Source organism: Heteronotia binoei, unplaced genomic scaffold, assembly GCF_032191835.1.
Source record: "Heteronotia binoei isolate CCM8104 ecotype False Entrance Well unplaced genomic scaffold, APGP_CSIRO_Hbin_v1 ptg001006l, whole genome shotgun sequence".
Classification (NCBI taxonomy): Eukaryota; Metazoa; Chordata; class Lepidosauria; order Squamata; family Gekkonidae; genus Heteronotia; species Heteronotia binoei.
Window position 1 is genome coordinate 113,354 of NW_026800150.1, and position 18,055 is coordinate 131,408.

The 18,055-nt window shown below is 42.2% G+C and overlaps 1 protein-coding gene across 1 annotated transcript in view; it reads left to right on the top strand.

Annotated features, from left to right (window-relative positions):
* The first annotated feature begins 163 nt into the window (after nucleotides 1-163).
* Nucleotides 164-18,055, top strand: part of LOC132590896 (DNA primase large subunit-like) — a 113,202-nt gene continuing 95,310 nt past the window's right edge. The window contains exons 1-5 of the mRNA XM_060263820.1: nucleotides 164-273; nucleotides 2,806-2,977; nucleotides 3,279-3,382; nucleotides 3,739-3,818; nucleotides 7,671-7,791. Coding sequence (XP_060119803.1) covers nucleotides 2,821-2,977; nucleotides 3,279-3,382; nucleotides 3,739-3,818; nucleotides 7,671-7,791 — 462 coding nt within the window. The 5' untranslated portion in view covers nucleotides 164-273; nucleotides 2,806-2,820. The remainder of the gene's footprint in view (nucleotides 274-2,805; nucleotides 2,978-3,278; nucleotides 3,383-3,738; nucleotides 3,819-7,670; nucleotides 7,792-18,055) is intronic.

The following is an 18,055-nucleotide window of genomic DNA, read 5'->3' on the forward strand; positions in this document are numbered from 1 at the left end:
GTCCCGCCCACCCATAGATTAAGAAACAAAACGCTATTATTATGATTCGGAGAAGGAAAGCGACGTATTTCTATGGCAACCCCCAGAAGCCGGCAAAGGAAGCCGGAACTGACCTCATTGCGGAGTGTCGAAGCGATAGTCTGAGGAGGGCAGAGCAGGAAGTGACGAAGCATGCTGGTAGGAGGAGTAGAGCGCGCTGTGTTTGCGCGCGAAATTGGGTTCGGTGGTGTCCGGGCTGTGTGGTGCGCGAGTTGAAGGAGCTGGGATTCCCAGGTAGGACAGCGCTTTTCAGCCTTGGCAGGGGAGTCCTCTTAATCGGGAAAGGGGGGGGGGCGGTTCCTCCTCCTCCTCCCTGGTGACCTGGGCTGTACATGGAGCAGGAAGAAGAGGGGATTGAATCCTAAGGGAGAGGAGCAGACTGAACCAGTTAAGTTACAAATGATGGGTAGCATTTTTGTCTACTCGCTTTATGGTAAAACAAACACAAAGCTTGCAAGTAATAATCTCCCTCGCGGCACTGAGGTGCTTATTTACACAATGTTCACACAGTGGGCATTTTAAACTTGTAAGAGAGCACTGAAAAATGGCATAACGTGTGAAGCTGCCATATACGAGACCTGTTCACATGTTATAGTGAGTGCATGTATGTCCTGCGTATATATGCATGCATTTTATTTGTTAGTTGTAGGCTGTCTTTATCACTTAGGACACAAGGTGGAATACACAGAGAGAGCCAATACAATCAACAGGATGAGATGTTCAATAAACAATGTAATAGGATTAGGGTTTTTGAACCCACCAGGAACCTGAAAACAGAACTGAAGCAAAACCTATACTCTGAATCTGAAGAGTGGTCACAATCTCCTTTAACCCCCCCCCCCCCCAACAGACACCTGTGAGGTAGGTGGGGCTGAGAGAGCTCTTACAGCTGCTGCCCTTTCAAGGACAACTCCTACGAGAGCTATGGCTGACCCAAGGCCATTCCAACAGCTGCAAGTGGAGGAGTTAACATGACACATTAACATGACACATTCAGTGTTGCAGAAATTACGTAGTAGGATCCCACTTACAGCAAACAACACATACTAGTATGGACCACAGCCCTTTATAATTTATCTAAGTGATTTTGTGGATTCTTTTGTAGAGTGCAATCTGATTGCTTGTGTAGAAAAGCCCTGTTAAATAACTAACTTTTGTGTAGTTTGTGGAAAGCCAGAAGTGGGAGCCTTTCTAATCTTTTCAGGCAGGCGGTGGCCATTCCATAGGTGAAGACGATAATGTAGGAGAAGATGATATTGGATTTATATCCCACCCTATACTCTGAATCTCAAGAGTGGTCACAATCTCCTTTACCTCCCCCCCCAACAGACACTTGTGAGGTAGGTGGGGCTGAGAGAGCTCTTACAGCTGCTGCCCTTTCAAGGACAACTCCTACGAGATCTATGGCTGACCAAGGGCATTCCAACAGCTGCAAGTGGAGAAGTGGGGAATCAAACCTGGTTCTCCCAGATAAGATTCCACTCACTTAACCACTACACCAGTAGGCATATGTATGGACAGTTGTTTGGATAGTTAGTTTGCCCATTTGCTGTTTGGCACTTGCAGAAAAACCTGTTCTGATGAGAAAAGCTGTTGTGGCAGTGCACAGGGGGAGAAGCAGTCTCACAGATACGTAACAAAGGCTGCATATAAATCCAATAAGAGCAACAAAGAGGCATGGCTTTTGTCTACATTCAGACACAACTTATCAACTAAAACTAGCTAGCACAGTTGTCTTTGTCTCATAGCCTGACCTGACGCGAAACTGAAAAGAGTCCAGAGCTGGTGAGTTATCCAGGAAGACTTGGAGTTGGTCCGCAACTGCTCTCTCAATCACTTAGTACAGAAAGTGCAGATTAGAGATTGGGTGATAATTTTTTCTGTATGGATGGTTTTTTAAATAGTGGACAGATAACTACCTCTTTGATCAAGGGAAGGTGCTTTAAGTATGTGACTGATTTATAATGGATGCTAAGGGTTTGTTAAAGTTGTCCTTAAATTATTTTAGCAGCCAGAATGTGTGAGGATCCTGGGTACAATAGATGCCTTCAACAATCCCAGAATCTTGTCAGCATCCATCATGGAAACTGGGTCAAAATGGTCCATAAGTAGATTAGGAAAGGTATTTTTTTTCCTGTTGTGCCTGTGTTACAACTGACATCTAGATCAAGGTGCATTCTTGATACTTTATCAACAGAAAACTGGACACAAGTATTGCAGCTAATTGCATGCATGAACCTCTTTGTAAAAAAAAAGTCAGTGGTTGTTTCCTTGAAAGTAAAGCATTATTAGGAGTTCCTAGCACTTAGAAAGAGACCTGTATTTTGTTTTGTATGTACCACTGGACTTGAATATAGACTCTGAGTTAGGGGTCACCAAACCATGGCTCAGGAGCCATTTGTGGCTCTTTCACACATATTGGGTGGCTCTCAAAGCCCCCACCACCCTGTTGGCTGGCTTGGAGAAGTCATTTGTCTCTACTCCAAGTCAAGCCAGCCAGTGGCTTAGAGAATGCATTTAAACTTGCTTTCTTTCTACCACTCCCTCCCTTCCCATCTATTTGCTTGCCTTCCCTTCTTCCCTCAAACATCTGACATTTATGTCTTGCAGCTCTCAAACATCTGATGTTTATTCTATGTGGCTCTTATGTTAAGCAAGTTTGGCCACCCCTGCTATGAATCATGAATATTAATATGACTAATGGTTGAATACTGCTTCAACTTTGTGCTAATCTTGTGCTATGACCCTCTAATGTATCTCTTGTAGGCTTACTTGGAGAAAATGCAGTTTACTGGAAGAGGGAGACGAAAGTTTTCAAGGCTGGCAGGTGATGCACGAGGAGATCTGTATCCTCATAGCCTTCAATTCTACCTGCAACCTCCTACTGAAAATATCTCTCTAGTGGAATTTGAAAATTTTGCTGTTGATAGACTTAAATGTGAGTATCATGTTAGAGTAGGAATGAACACAAGTTTGTGCTCTGACACTGAATAGTCTGTCCTATATTTTGGTACAACCCTGTTTTGTGAAATTTTATTGCTCTTCAGTTGTTTTCACTGCAGTAGTCATACGGAAGAGATTTTTAGATATATTGACTCTTGTTTTTCCATAAAATTATCACTGTAACATTCTTTCTAGAGTCTAGTTTCCATTCATGCAGCATAATTTCATATGTGAGTTTGATAATCCGCTAACCCAATCCAGCACCATTGCTTACCTCTTGTTCTTGTGTTTTGCAGTGCTTAAATCAGTTGAAAATCTGGGTGTGAGTTATGTGAAAAAGTCTTCAGAGTACAAAAGCAAACTGGAAACAGAACTTCGAAGACTTAAATTTCCATACAGAGTAAGGGCAATTAAAATATTTTAAGGCTCTGAATACAGATTTTGTGTTTCACATGTAGTTGAAATATCAGCTGGGTGAAAATGTTGTTCTGATGACACCTGTGGCACTCATAGAATCTTGCAGACAGAAAGTTGATGAGCTCCCCCCCCCACCATAATTCTGTGAAATTTAGGATGGGTTGTAGATCAAGAAAGGGGACCTCGGTGATAGCTGTTGTATGCTTCTGATGTGTTCATTGGCCTTGGCATATATTTTTGATGCTGCTGCTAGACATTGCTGTGGCACCTCTTATGACCCCTCCCCCCTTCCTCCCCATGTATTGGTACATCAATAAATGCATGTATTTTTGTAATTAGGCACTGGTTGAAGATGATTATGAAGCAAGAAGAAAAGATCATATTTCTCATTTCATACTGCGTCTTGCCTACTGCCAATCGTATGTATTCTTCCTATTTATCATGTAATGAGATGTACACATGCAAAAGTGATATATGGGTTTTAAAGTTTACATATTCATATATTTGGAACCATTTACTGAGCAACATTCTACAGCCCTTTAAGACAGAGGTTGTCAAGGAACAACTCTGTTTATGGCTCTAATTAGATTAGACCATCATTCCATGCAGTTACATAGGTCTCCACAGAGTTACCCAGAGCCTCCTGGAAACCAGCAGGATTCACTGATGTTAGGGGGCAAAGCATCTGAATTGGTCCATGTGATGCCCCTTTCCACTCACATGGAGTGTCTATCACCCTTAGCAACCCCTTTCTCTCAGGTTCAGGGTTATCATTAGAGCAGCTACCCTTGTCTCTTAAAATATACAGAGATCCATGTCCATTTCACACCTCTTTCATTCCCAGAGACATTTGCAGGCTGGGTAGCCAAGACCCCTTTAATAATAAGCCCTTGCTCACACAGAGCTTTTAGGGTTGAGGCTAAAACACTGTTCTAATTGCTTGCTGCCACCATTTATTTATGATATTAACAAAACACTGAGGAAAGAGGTGAACCATATCACTTCCACTGAAGTTGAGTGAGTCATAGAGATGATCTCACTCCAGTCTTTTCCACCTACACTGGATCCCAGTTTGCTTCCTGGCTCAATTTGGTGTGATAAAGGCCTGTATGACTTGGGGCCAGCATCCCTCCAGCACTGTCTACTCCCATATCAACCAAGCTGGTCATTCCAGTCATTTTTCAGGGTCCTGCTTCAGTGAGGCCAGGTGGATACCTACCTGAGAAAGGGACTTCTTGGTCGTGGTGCCCAAACTCTGGAACTCTCTTATTAGGGAGATTTATCTGTCTTACCTTTGTCTTTTGTTAGCAAGTTAAGCAGTTTTAACATTCCTTCGCTAACAATAAGTAGCCCTCCTCCTTCTTAGTTTATATGCTTTATTTTTTTCAAATGTATGTTTTAATCTGCATTTTGAACATTGGTTTATTTGCTGCCTTGTGGGATTCAGAGTTGGGTGGAAAGGCAGCATACAAATGCTTTAAATAATAAATCACTCCTGTGTAGAGATGCACACAGACCTCATAGGAAGGCTAGTGTTCCTGAAAACTACCATAGTGGCTTTAAAAAAATAATTCTGACATCTGTGTTTCTGAATTTATTATATTTTAATTCATTCTAGATGTGCTATTTTTGGTTCTTTATTCCTAGTGTCTCTGCAAATATAGATGTTTAAATTTTTAAAATAAATAGTTATAAATGTTTGATGCAGTGTTCAAGTTGAAGTCAATGTAAGGAGTGATTTTTGAACTAAGGTGGCTGTGTTAAATAAAACTAAATACTTTCCCTCTGTTTAGTGGTTCAATAGTGCCACCAAGAGGCAAAAGCTTGCACTGTCAGTCTGTTTGCAAAAATTTTTCATTCAGAATTATTTTCTATTGCAGCCGGACATCATCTATTTTCTATGAAATGACAGACTATTTGCCCATGTATGAGTGATTAAGCTGTTTTTCTCATATTTACTGTATGTGTATATACTTGCCTTAAAACTAAAGTTGCAGTTCTATTCCCATGTATTATATAACATGTAAGGAAAATATGTAAAGGCTTTCCTAAAAATTTGCTGCATTTGGTACGTTCTGTAGGCGTTCTTTCAGTAAGTAGAACCAGTGAACTCTGTGAGTTAGTAGAAGAGATATTAGGATTAGACCCCAGTGTAGGAATAAACTATCAGGTGCTTTAATATTGAAATCTTGTGTTAATGGTTTGGATCTGAGCAGAATAGAAAAGACAGAAAAACTGCAGTTCTATCATATGTTGAACTTTGCATTGGCATCTCAGTATAGTAAAATTTATTTTGTTATCCTAATCCGTCATTAATTTTGCACTAGGAGGACTGAGCTGGCGGAAGAGCTCCTAATATATGTTGACAGAAATTCTTGGCTTAGCAGTCACATTTCACTTCTGAACTTCAGTGATTGCAGATTGCTTACTAAGCTCTTCACTGTTCTGTTAGTTGTATGGGTCTTTGGCTTCTTCACTCAACTGTATTGCTTGTTTGCTGCTTTAATCCATTAGAGGCTTTTCAGTGAGCCAGTCTGGTGTAGTGGTTAAGTGTGCGGACTCTTATCTGGGAGAACTTGGTTTGATTCCCCGCTACTCCACTTGCACCTGCTGGAATGGCCTTGGGTTAGCATAGCTATCACAGAGGTTGTCCTTGAAAGGGCAGCTGCTGTGAAAGCCCTCTCAGCCCCACACACCTCACAGGGTGTCTGTTGTAGGGGGAGAAGATAAAGGAGATTGTAAGCCGCTCTGAGTCTCTGATTCAGAAAGAAGGGCGGGGTATAAATCTGCTCTCCTCCTCCTCTGACAAGTTTTAAATGGAATTCATTAGGCCTGTGTTCTGAATCCCTTAGATCAGGATTTCCCAATGCCCATCAGTATTTCCTCTGGAGCCTGCTGAGCTCTTCAGAAGGTGGGCAGGGCCTTTGCAAAGCATGGTTTGTTATTGGCTGCTTGTGTTCCAGTGGAAGAGTTTTCCACAGAGAAGTCTGTCACAAGAAGATCAGGGGGACTAATAAGCATCCAGATTTATGGTTCCATTCCAGGTTACTTTATTTTTGTTCCCCCTTATTTATCCCCCTGCCAGTCTTTCTTTTGTTTCTGTTTATTCTCTTCTGCAATTCTTTTGCAAAGTGAGGAAGGCAATGTCACAATATTGCCCTAAGTCTGTGTGTTCTCACATGCATGTTGTGTGTTTGCTTGCATGCAAAAGCACGTTTGCTCTTCCTGCTCACCCCAAGGTATAAAATGCAGCCTCTCAAGTAACCAATGCATTGGGGTACTCTGGCAAGGCTGCCTTTGAGTAAGTACAAAGAATAGAGCTTGTGGTTACTTTAGCTCCCCCTGTGTGTCAGCATCCTTAATGTGTAAGAGTGGTCTTTGGTGTGCGGGTGGGATTTCAAATGCAGTTTGCTTTTTTAAACAAGAAAGAAGCTTTATTACTAAAGATTAAACTGGAGCACATACATTGAAAATAGCTATTATAGCAGGAAAATACGTATCTAACAAAATAGAAGGAAAATACCAATCTGTGTTACAAGACACCCCCCCCCCACCTCCTTGCTGTCCTCCTGACAGAGGAGAACCCCAGTCATAGCATCTGAGTGAAGTGTTTGAACACAAAACAAAGGAAAACTTGTGCCTACCTAGGTAAAAACCTCCTATCCCCATATCCAGAGTTAGGAGTCCAGCCCCCCCTGGGAGATGCTCAGTACTCTGCTAATGAGGTCCTCTGGCACATAGCTCTTGTCCCTCTCTCCCTGTTCAAGTTTTATGATGCACATCCATCAAATCCCTTTTGGCAGGTAGGCACAAGTGGTCTGCTTTTCCCACTGAACCCAAATCTTTGTTTTTCTGACTCTCCCTTGAAAATAACTGTTACCACAAGTTCAGGGACCCTGATTATAATCTGCAGTGCTGTGCTTGGCTATGCCTCTGTAGCAGCTAATTTGGGGCAGTTCTCCCCACCCCATCTCAAAATCCCAAAAGTGCCTGCAGGTTCAAAAAAGTGGAACAAACGTGGTTCTGAGAATAGAAATGTGTCAGTAAGCTGTTAATTTGTATTTAAACTTTTAATGATATCTAGATAACTGTGCTGTAGGTTAGATCTGAGGTGTATTTCTGATGACTAAGGAATGAATACAGGGACTCATTCCATGTGTAGAAGATTCCTTTGTAAACTTAAGGGTGCCTTCTGGATCCATCCCTGTGTATTTTAAATCACAATTGCTGAATTAAATGTGTTTGAATATGTGCTAAATGTTCTATTCTAGGGAGGACCTCAGACGGTGGTTTATCCAACAAGAAATGGACCTCTTCCGCTACAGATTCAATCAGTTAAATGACCAGTTGGTTGAAAAATTCCTTGAATATGTTAATTTAGCATATGATGCAGTAAGTACCTTGTACCTAAATGTTTTCATGCAGTATTTTTTTTTTAATCTAGGATCTTTAACAATAGTATCTGGCAACATAGAAGAGTTCAGGATGTGGCTGAATGGTTGAATGTGGCTGAATGAAGCTTGCAATTGTCTCCTCCCCACAATATAATTTCTGCTTCCTAATAATACTACATGTGAACAGAAACCAATTTTGGTCTGATGGATCTTAAATGTCCTAAATCTGACTGCCTCTGGTACCAAAAACAGCAAAGATGCAGGTTAGCAACATAAAGACAAGTCTTTTTGTTGTGAGAAAAGAAGTCTCTTTACACGTTTAGAGAAATACTGATCACCACTTTGGGTCAGGAAGCAATTTTTCACCAGGCCAGTTTGGCCAGGGATCCTGGAGGTTTTTAGCCATCTTTTGGGCATGGAACAGGAGTCGCTGGGTGTGTGTGTGGGGGAGGTCTTTTGTGAATTTCCTGCATTTTGAAGAGGGTTAGACTAGATGGCCCTAGATGGCCCTTCCAGCTCTGTGATTCCAAGTATACTGCTATCAGAAAATGTGTCCAGACGTGTTACCCAATCAAGCTCCTGGCTTGGTTTTCCCAAAGAATCTTCTGCCTGTGAGGATATTAATCTTATGTTGCCTTGAGCAGGTCTCTAGAGAGGCAGAACATAAATTTTCTGAATAAATTTGGCTTGTGGAGACCTGAATGCCAAATTAGACCAAAGCAGGTAGAGCAGGGGTGGCCAACGGTAGCTCTCCAGATGTTTTTTGCCTACAACTCCCATCAGCCCCAGCCATTGGCCATGGTGGCTGGGGCTGATGGGAGTTGTAGGCAAAAAACATCTGGAGAGCTACCATTGGCCACCCCTGAGGTAGAGCATTTTTTCTGTGAAACAATTTCTTGTTTTAGTCTGTCATCTTTTATTTCTTAGGTTATACCTTGCTTTAGGTTATAAAATACATACTGATAACCATTGTACTTTATTCAAAATTTATGATTGATTAGCTATGTTACCTCATGTGTCAATTGGGGTTTCATGTTCTTACTGAAACATTAAATTGAGTTGTTTCTGGAAGACAATGAAACTCACAGCCCTCTTGGCTTTACTAGTTTTCCACACGATGGGCAGATAATGTTTAAGAGAAGTGACTAGACCAGGGGTAGCCAAACTTGTTTAATGTTAAGAGACACATAGAATAAATGTCAGATGTCTGAGAGCTGCAAGACATGAACAAATATTACAAACATGTTTAATTTATTTAAAACCCTGACCAGCCCCATAAGTGGGCTCAGGACAGCTTACCACATAAAACCATCAAACAATAAAAAATAATAAAACAATTAATGGCAGCAACAGAAGATAACCAAAACCCATGCTTCATGTCAGGCAGAAATAGGTACCCCAAGAAACTCTAGTGCCCAAATAATACCCAGAACAAGCAAGGGCACTGGGAAAGGGGAGGCCAGAATGGTTGAACATCCGCTGCATCAACCAAAGACCTGGCGGAACAACTCTGTCTTACAGGCCCTACAGAACTGTAATAGGTCCTGCAGGGCCCTGATCTCAAGTGGGAGCATGTTCCACCAGGCCAATGGTCGAGACTAAGCAGATGTCCATCGGGCCATGGACCACCAGGAGGTGCAGATCGGTCAGAAGAGTGTAAAGCTCTTGGGCTCATATGGGGAGAGGCGGTTCTGCAGGTATGATGGTCCCAGGCTGCATAGGGCTTTGAAAGTCAAATCCATTATCTAGAACCAGATTCGGTATTCAATCAGCAGCCACTGCAGTAGGCACAACACTGGCTGAATGTGTGCCCACGCAGGCATTGCTATCAGTAGGTGTGCTAGTGCATTCTGCACTAGCTGCAATTTCCGGATCAGACTCAAGGGTAGCCACATGCAGAGCAAGTTACAGTAATACAGCCTGAAAGTACCCAGTGCATGATCACTGTAGCTATGTGCTATAGGGCAGGGGTGGCCAACGGTAGCTCTCCAGATGTTTTTTGCCTACAACTCCCATCAGCCCCAGCCAGCATGGCCAATGGCTGGGGCTGATGGGAGTTGCAGACAAAAAACATCTGGAGAGCTACCGTTGGCCACCCCTGACATAGAGGATCAGTTGCCTGATTATCTGAAGTTAATAAAAGGCTGATATAGCATATGAAGTGACCTGGGCCTTCATAGAAAGCAAGGAATCCAGCATCACCCCAAGACTCCTTACCCTCGACTGTGGCACCAGTGGTGCCCCACCAAGACCAGGAGCCTGATTCTCAATCCCAGACCCTTGTGACTCTAGTACAGAATCTCCATCTTTGTTGCATTGAACCTCAGCCAGCAGTGCTGCAACCATTTAACCACAGCTCCTAATGCTCTGTCCAGAATATCTGGGGTGGAGTATTAAAACTCTTAATACTTTCTTTGCTCAGAAAGGTAAAGTACATGTTATGCATTTTACAGCATGACTTAAACACACACACAAAGCTGGAAATAACAGTCCCCATAAGATCAGCATAGGGAAAGATTAGGAAATTATTTTTTTACACCAGTGGGAGAAGGAAACACATGTAAACATATAAATCACACACCACCATATGTATCCTTATGCATCCCTCTTTGTCTTGATACCAAGGTTAGTAAATACAGCTTCTACAAGACCTGTGAAACTAAGGGAGAACTCTGCACCACCCTCTTTAATAATGTTCCTCCTTCCAGTGGGACAGCCTAATGGGGGGGGAGGCACCTGAGAAAAGATGTGGTAACATAGGTGAACCAAGGGACACCACAACTTCACCACCACTTCCTCAGCTGCCCAGAACCTGGTGGGAGACTAGTTAAACATGCTAGGAATTATTAGGAAGGGAATTGAAAACAAATCAGCCAGTATCATAATACTCCTGTATAAATCAATGGTGCAATCTCATTTGGAATACTGTGTACAATTCTGGTCACCACACCTCAAAAAGGATATTATAGCATTGGAAAAAGTCCAGAAAAGGGCAACTAGAATGATAAAAGGTTTGGAACACTTTCCCTATGAAGAAAGGTTAAAATGCTTGGGACTCTTTAGCTTGAAGAAATGTCGACTGCAGGGTGACATGATAGAAGTTTACAAGATTATGCATGGGATGGAGAAAGTAGAGAAAGAAGTACTTTTCTCCCTTTCTCACAATACAAGAACTCGTGGGCAAATGAAATTGCTGAGCAGTCGGGTTAAAATGGATAGAAGGAAGTACTTCTTCACCCAAAGGGTGATTAACATGTGGAATTCACGGCCACAGGAGGTGGCGGCGGCTACAAGCATAGCCAGCTTTAAGAGAGGATTGGATAAAAATATGGAGCAGAGGTCCATCAGTGGCTATTAGCCACAGCATATTGTTGGAACTGACTGGGGCAGTGAGGCTCTGTATTCTTGGTGCTTGCGGGGGGGGGGGAGTGGAAGGGCTTCTAGTCCCACTTGTGAACTTCCTGATGGCACTTGGAAGTTTTTGGCCACTGTGTGACACAGAGTGTTGGACTGGATGGGCCATTGGCCTTATCCAACATGGCTTCTGTTATGTTCATATGTAAACCACTTAGAATCAGAAGAAGGGATTGGGTTTATACCCCACCCTTCACTCAGTCTCAGAGCGACACACGATCTCCTTTCCTTTTTCCTCCCCACAATAGACACCCTGTAAGGTAGGTGGGGCTGAGAGAGCTCTCAGAACTGCTTTTGAGAGAACAGCTCTGAGAGAACTTGTGCCTAACCCAAGGTCACACCACCAGCTGCACGTGGAGACGTGGGGAATCAAACCCGGTTCTCCCAGATTAGAGTCTACACTCTTAACCATACCAAAATGGCTCTCTTCTAAAGCCTAGGAGGGGGATGCAGCAGTTCCCCCATGCTCAGCAGGCCCGCAAACCTGTCAGGGGACAATAGCGCTTGGTCAGCCACAGCCCCCAGCTTCCAGACCTGCACCAGCTGGCCAGCCAAGGGAGGGTGGCAAGCCTCTTCTATCAGTGCCATTGCTTGTCTAGGGTGCAGGGCCTGCCATTGGCCATCCCAGTGCACCTCTCAGAGGAGGTCTGAGGACAGCCATCACCCTCCCTCCAGTCCCAACACTGTTGTTGCTTGCCATGCTAACAGCTACCACTGGTGCTTGCCCTCTCATATTCCTTTTCTCACTCATTGCTCTTGGCAGTGGCTGCTCTGTCCATCCATCAGGGAAAGGCTGGAATCCTGAGTGCATGTCCAGCCAGACTCGGCAGTGCAGCTAGTGGCTTCTCTCCCCTAAATGCTCGATTTTCTCCCTTGGCTTTTGTGCTCTCTTTCCCCAGTCCAGGTCTCTAGGCCACCTCTGTGGTAGTGGAGAAGAGCTTGCAAGCCTGCCTATTTCCCCCTCCTTCTCCGCTTCACACACAGTGGAAATAGTCACCTACCTATGGTAAGCACTCAGAGGCTGACTGAGGTCCTGATGCTGTGCACATTTACTTGAGAGTAAGCCTGCGCTAAGTTCCTCCTCAACCTTCTGGAGCCACATGTGGATCCTGAGCTGTGGTTTGACCACCCTTGGACTAGACATTTTTAGAGGTAGTTAAGATGCTTATCTTTAAGGCTTCTTCCAGCATTACCAATTTATACATGGATGAATTTAAAAACTTTGTTTTTAGTGAACAGATTTCACTCTGTTGCATTTAGTGTGAGCTCTGTGGGAGCAAGAAATCTTGCTGAATGGCATTATTTGGTTCTGCCTCCATTTCCTTGATTTAAGATAAACAGCTTCTGTTTGGTCACTTCAGCTATTCAGTTAGATTTAACTTCACATACAGAAACTTGATCTACCTATTTTTATTTAAATTAGTATGCTAGACAGTATGATCAAGAGTAAAGCTTACTTGGGGCCTGTGCAGTTTCTTTTTTTAAAAAAAGCTACATTGGAAGTGTAGAGAATACTTAGGCTGGCCATTTTTACAAAGGGAGACTGAACAAGAGAGAGGGAGTTGAGAGTCGAGTGCTGATAGGTCTTGCGAGCTGCTGTAAGAAGGAGCTTGACTAAATTTTTTGCCTTTATATTTGTTCTGAAGGAAGAAATATATGGAGGGGCTGGGTTAAAATGAAGTTTGAAGGTCAGCTTGCTGACAAAGTTATTATAGTGTGGTACGAGTGAATGGCAAAGGTTAACAAGATTTGTATGAAGGCTTCTCTTCAGTTACACTTTTGTTTCCTAAGAAAAAGGTCAAAGCTCCAATAGTGGACAACCTGATAAACAATCTGTGAGAGGCTGCAGTTCAAAGCCTTTGATGATAGCATAATACAATTTCTATCATCCCAAAGGAATTGGAGAAAAAAAGCATTGCAGCTTTCGCTTTTGAACTTCACTACCTCTTTGTGTGAAGCTGGTAGACTCATCCATAAGAAATGGACTAGTAAAATATGTTCTCATTCACAGAGAGCTTTTAAAAACTTAGAACTATGATGTCTCTCTTAATGCACAGGGTTGGAGTAATGCTTCCTTTTTGCAATGCTCACCTTTCTCTACTCTTAATTTATTGAGCATCCTATTTCCAAATATCAAAGGGAGCAGACTGCTCTGTTTAGATTTGTTTATAAAGTTATGATTGTTATAGCTTGTTAGTGGTTTCCACAAGTCTGGCTTGGAATTAATGCCATAGTTCTGTATAGAACTTTTTATTAGATGTGTAGCACAAATTCTGCTTCAACTATATTTGTGGATGAAAAGCTTCCACATATTTCCATCTGTGCTTTTAGGCTTGTTTGCGGGAGTGAGCATTTGAAATGCTGCTCTTGACATTTAAAAAATTTACAAAATTCACATGCAGAACTTGTTTCAAGCGTAGATATTGCTTAGGAGCCACTAAGAGAATAAATGTGGGTGGTTATGGTGACAGGCAACATCAAAATTTTCGCCCATGTAAACACAGGGGGTACAATTTGATATACTTTTAGGATTAAATCTCTGCAGTATTAGCAGGTCCAACTTTAGTATCTCAAATTCTGACTGTGAAGGAAATATAGTAGTTATTTTGGTAACAAACCTTTCTGAGATGTTGAACTGCCTTTGCTCCTGTTACTTTTATCAGTAAAGAATATAATAGATTTTTTTTTTTAAATGAAGAAGCAATGTTTTATGGTCACGAAACTCTGTATGGGCCATGAGATAACATGCTTCCCCATCCCCCATATGTCTAGCCTTTCACCAAGCACAAATATGTCTAATTAAGACAGAGCTCAGCAACATTATTATGAGCAACAACCCTGTAACGGTGATTGATGCAAGTGGGAAGAAGAGGAACAACTTTGTGTGGCGGGAGAGTATGAACCTCATTCTGGGTTGTATTCAGACTAAATTTTCCAGTGGGAAAATGGAACTTTGCTGCCTCTCCCCCCCCCCCTCCACCGCAGCCCACTGATCTCTGTGTAGTACTGCTCCTAGGGGGCAGGGGACCTGGAGGAACTGGTGTTTTGAGGGAGGCTCAGTAGTTAGAACTAAGGACACTCTAGTTAAAACTGTGCCTGAGTAGCTGGGCCTGCCGAAAACATGTTCTCTCACAGGAAAAAAAATAAGTTCCAGGCAACTTTTGAAATTTTTAAAAATAGGAGTACAGCAGTAAACAGTGACAAACATGGTTGAGGATGGCAAGCAAGTTTGTTCCTTCACATCATTGTGTTTTTCCTTTTGTAGGATAAAGAAACAGCTCTTAATAACATAGCAACATCACGTTCACTCTGCTTTGTTCCACTAAAGAGTGCAGTCCTTATTAAGTAGGCTTTGGTTCTCAGGGAGACATCCTGACCTTGACACAAACTCAGATATCCACATCTTTGCTTGGATTTTATGCTTTGCACTCAAAGGTAATCTGGGTCACAGGGATGAGAAAATTGATCAGTATTCACAATGGAAAATTCTGGTTGAGGCCTGTCTGGCACAGAATGTCATGTAGAGAGTCTGCAGTGGGAGGGGCAATCAGTTAAAATTGCCAGCTTATTCTGGATTCAGTCCACTGTTCCCACTACCTTAACAGGGCAAGATATGTTCATTTCCACAATCCAAAGAGGAGATTACATTGAAATAGGAGGGATAAAAGGAGCTAAACCAAGATTTTCAGTCATCTTGAAGCTTTGTCAGGAGAAAATATGAGTTCAGGTTACTCTCCCAATCTCAGTGCTGCTACAGGTGTGCTGTATCTTGCATTAATTCTGATTTTATTGACATGTTTGAATTTTACTTTTAGCAATGAAAAGACTGCCTTTTGTAATTTAAGTCACCATGAAAAGCAAAATGTATACTTAATGTGCTGTAATTGAACTTGAGTTTTATAGTAGTTAGCTCCTGAAGCAATGCCACCTTGGGACGGAGGGAATTTATTGAATTGGGCAGAACTTTTAAGTTTATGTGGATGTTGTCAAAACCACCTTAAGTTTACTGAAAGTAGCATAAGAATTCAAAATGTGTTAAAGAACGCTTCCCTTTCAGAAGTGCTTGTAGTTGTATATAAAAGAGTGCGTTTGAACATGTGTACATTGCTTTTATCCTAAGAACCACAAGCACTCTCAATGTATTAATTGTTGAGGTGGGTCTTCTGTGTGAAAGGGTATGATTTCTTAGCAGACCTGGATTTTAGTTCTTGACTTTAGAAAGTGAGCACCACTCTTAGAGTGATATCCTAAGCCAAGTTTACCCCCTTCTGAGTCTACTTAAGTCAGTGGGCTTAGAAGGATGCAACTGCTTAGAAGCCCACTAAGTTCAGTGAACTTGGAATGGTATAGCTCTATTTAGGGGAATCCTGTGTATTCAGTGTTCTCACAAGCCATTATTTGAGCTTTTCTTCTTTCGTGCTAAAAACATATTTGTAGAGGATACCCGTACCTTCCTGCTGTCATGATTGGTATCCAGGGGTGGCTCTTGTCTGCTTTCTTCTCCCACTCTCTTGCTTCCTTCTACATCTCAACTTGCTTTGCAAGGCTTGCTCAATCACACAGGAGCTACAGAGCAAAGCCTCTTTTTTCTCCATTGGTTGAGGCTCCTCCCCCTCCTGGTCCCATGGGAAGGGGGGGGGGGAAGAGCCAGAGCTTCCTTTACCCAGTTCCCTGGATCCCATGGGAGAAATACAAAGAAAGTACCTTTAAGACCACAAGTGTTAATGTTTTAAGCATGTTTTAAGTTAAAAAATTTTTTAGTTGTGTTTGTCTGTGTCATTTAAAAAGTTTATATCTCTGCTGATCTTAAATAGGTACACACATGGCCTGCCCGAACACAGCCCATCCCATCCCTCATTTATGTTGGATCCGACCCTCATAACAAATGAGTTCAGCACCCCTGCCCTATACTATACTGTAGGGCAGGGTAGCCAAACTTGTTTAACGTAAGTGCCACATAGTATAAATGTCAGATGTTTAAGAGCTGCAAGACATGAACGTCAGGTGTTTGAGAGCCGGAAGGCAGGCAGGCAGGCAAATTGGAGGGGGGAGGGAGAGGTGGAAAGAAAGCAACTTTAAATGCACTCTCCAAGCCACCGGCTGGCTTGGCTTGGAGAAGTGGTTTAAAGAGACAAATGCCTTCTCCAAGTCAGCCAACAGGGTGGTGGAAGCTTCGAGAGCATTCAATGAAATTGCTGAGCAGTTGGGTTAAAATGGATAAAAAGAAGTACTTCTTCACCCATGTGGAATTCACTGCCATAGGAGGTGGCGGCAGCTACAAGCATAGCCAGCTTCAAGAGGGGATTGGATAAAAATATGGAGCAGAGGTCCATCAGTGGCTCTTAGCCACAGCATATTGTTGGAACTGTCTGGGGCAGTGAGGCTCTGTATTCTTGGTGCTTTGGAGGGGGGCAAAGTGGAAGGGCTTCTAGTCCCACTTGTGAACTTCCTGATGGCACTTGGGGTTTTTTTTGGCCACTGTGTGTCACAGAGTGTTGGACTGGATGGGCCATTGGCCTGATCCAACATGGCTTCTCTTATGTTCTTATATTCTTAAGAAACTTGTGATTCATCTTTAGATGTTTTTGGCATATGGGTTAATGCCTTTTGGTCCTCTATTCAGTGAGAATCAATTAGTAATCTGTTTTGCTGTTTGGGTACTGGAAAAAGGCTGTGTCCTTACTGGATGGACACACTTTTTTTGTTCCAAGATTGTTCTCCTTTTCTGTGGAATAGTAGTTTGTCTTCTTGTTTGTGGTTTGGAAGCTTTCTATAGGAACATTTTGATCATCTTTTTATATCTCTTTGAGAGAGGTCTGCCTGTCCTATCTGCACATTTTAGTGAAGTTTGCTTTAAGAACCCCCTTTGTGTGTGTGTAGTTTTTGGCACATATGGTTTGTTTGGTGTTGGTTTTTCCAAGTTTGTGAAAACAAAGTAATAAATGTGATTGAAGAATAACTAGTTATCACTTCCATAAACATAATGAAAAGCAATTTGAGAGAGGATACACACAATGCTAATTAAGGGTTTTAATTTGTTAATTGCCATGGTTTCATTAGAGCCAGATGCTGATTATTAGCAGAAGACTTAATGGACCCTTTCAAGATAGTTTTTAGTGTTTACAATAAACTCATCAAAACTAGATCAAGATTGTTATGCAGTTTGTATGGCCAAGATTGAAAAGCTTAAATTTTTAAATGAAATATACTCATGAGTCAGAGTAGTTAGCTTGAGTGTGTGGAGATGGTGAGAAGAATCCAATACAGATCTCTTTCAGGAGCTCTGTTCATGTATATTTCCCCCTATATAGTTTGTTATTTCTCCCCAACAAGTAATTATTCTAAAAAGGAAAAGGGGATGTTACATAAAACCAAACTGTGAATATTGCATTGTTTCTGCCTACAAAGTTAGTGATTTGTTTTTAAACTCTGAGGCAGCAGTGGATAGTTTTCACTTTGGGTGGTCCAGATATTACACTATGTTGTATGCTGAGTGGTGATAGGCGGTTATTCGGACCTGCTGGTCATTCGAACATCGTATAGTTATTGTAATGATAAAACCAGAAGGGCGTTATCCAGGGGTCCCCATACCTTTAAAGTCTGCAAGCACTTTTGGAATTGTGACACAGGATGGTGGGTACAACAGTAAAATGGATCCTGCAGGCAGAAATTCTGTTTAATAGGATGCCTTTAAAATGAACATATTATTTAGAAATAGTTGCTTGCATACATACAGCTTACTTTCAGTCACACAGTGAAGATCCTTGCACTGTGGTGGCAGCTGTTGCCAAGGCAATGCTTTTTCTCCTCTGAATCTGTTTGTCCAATCACATCTCTAGTGGCCAGTC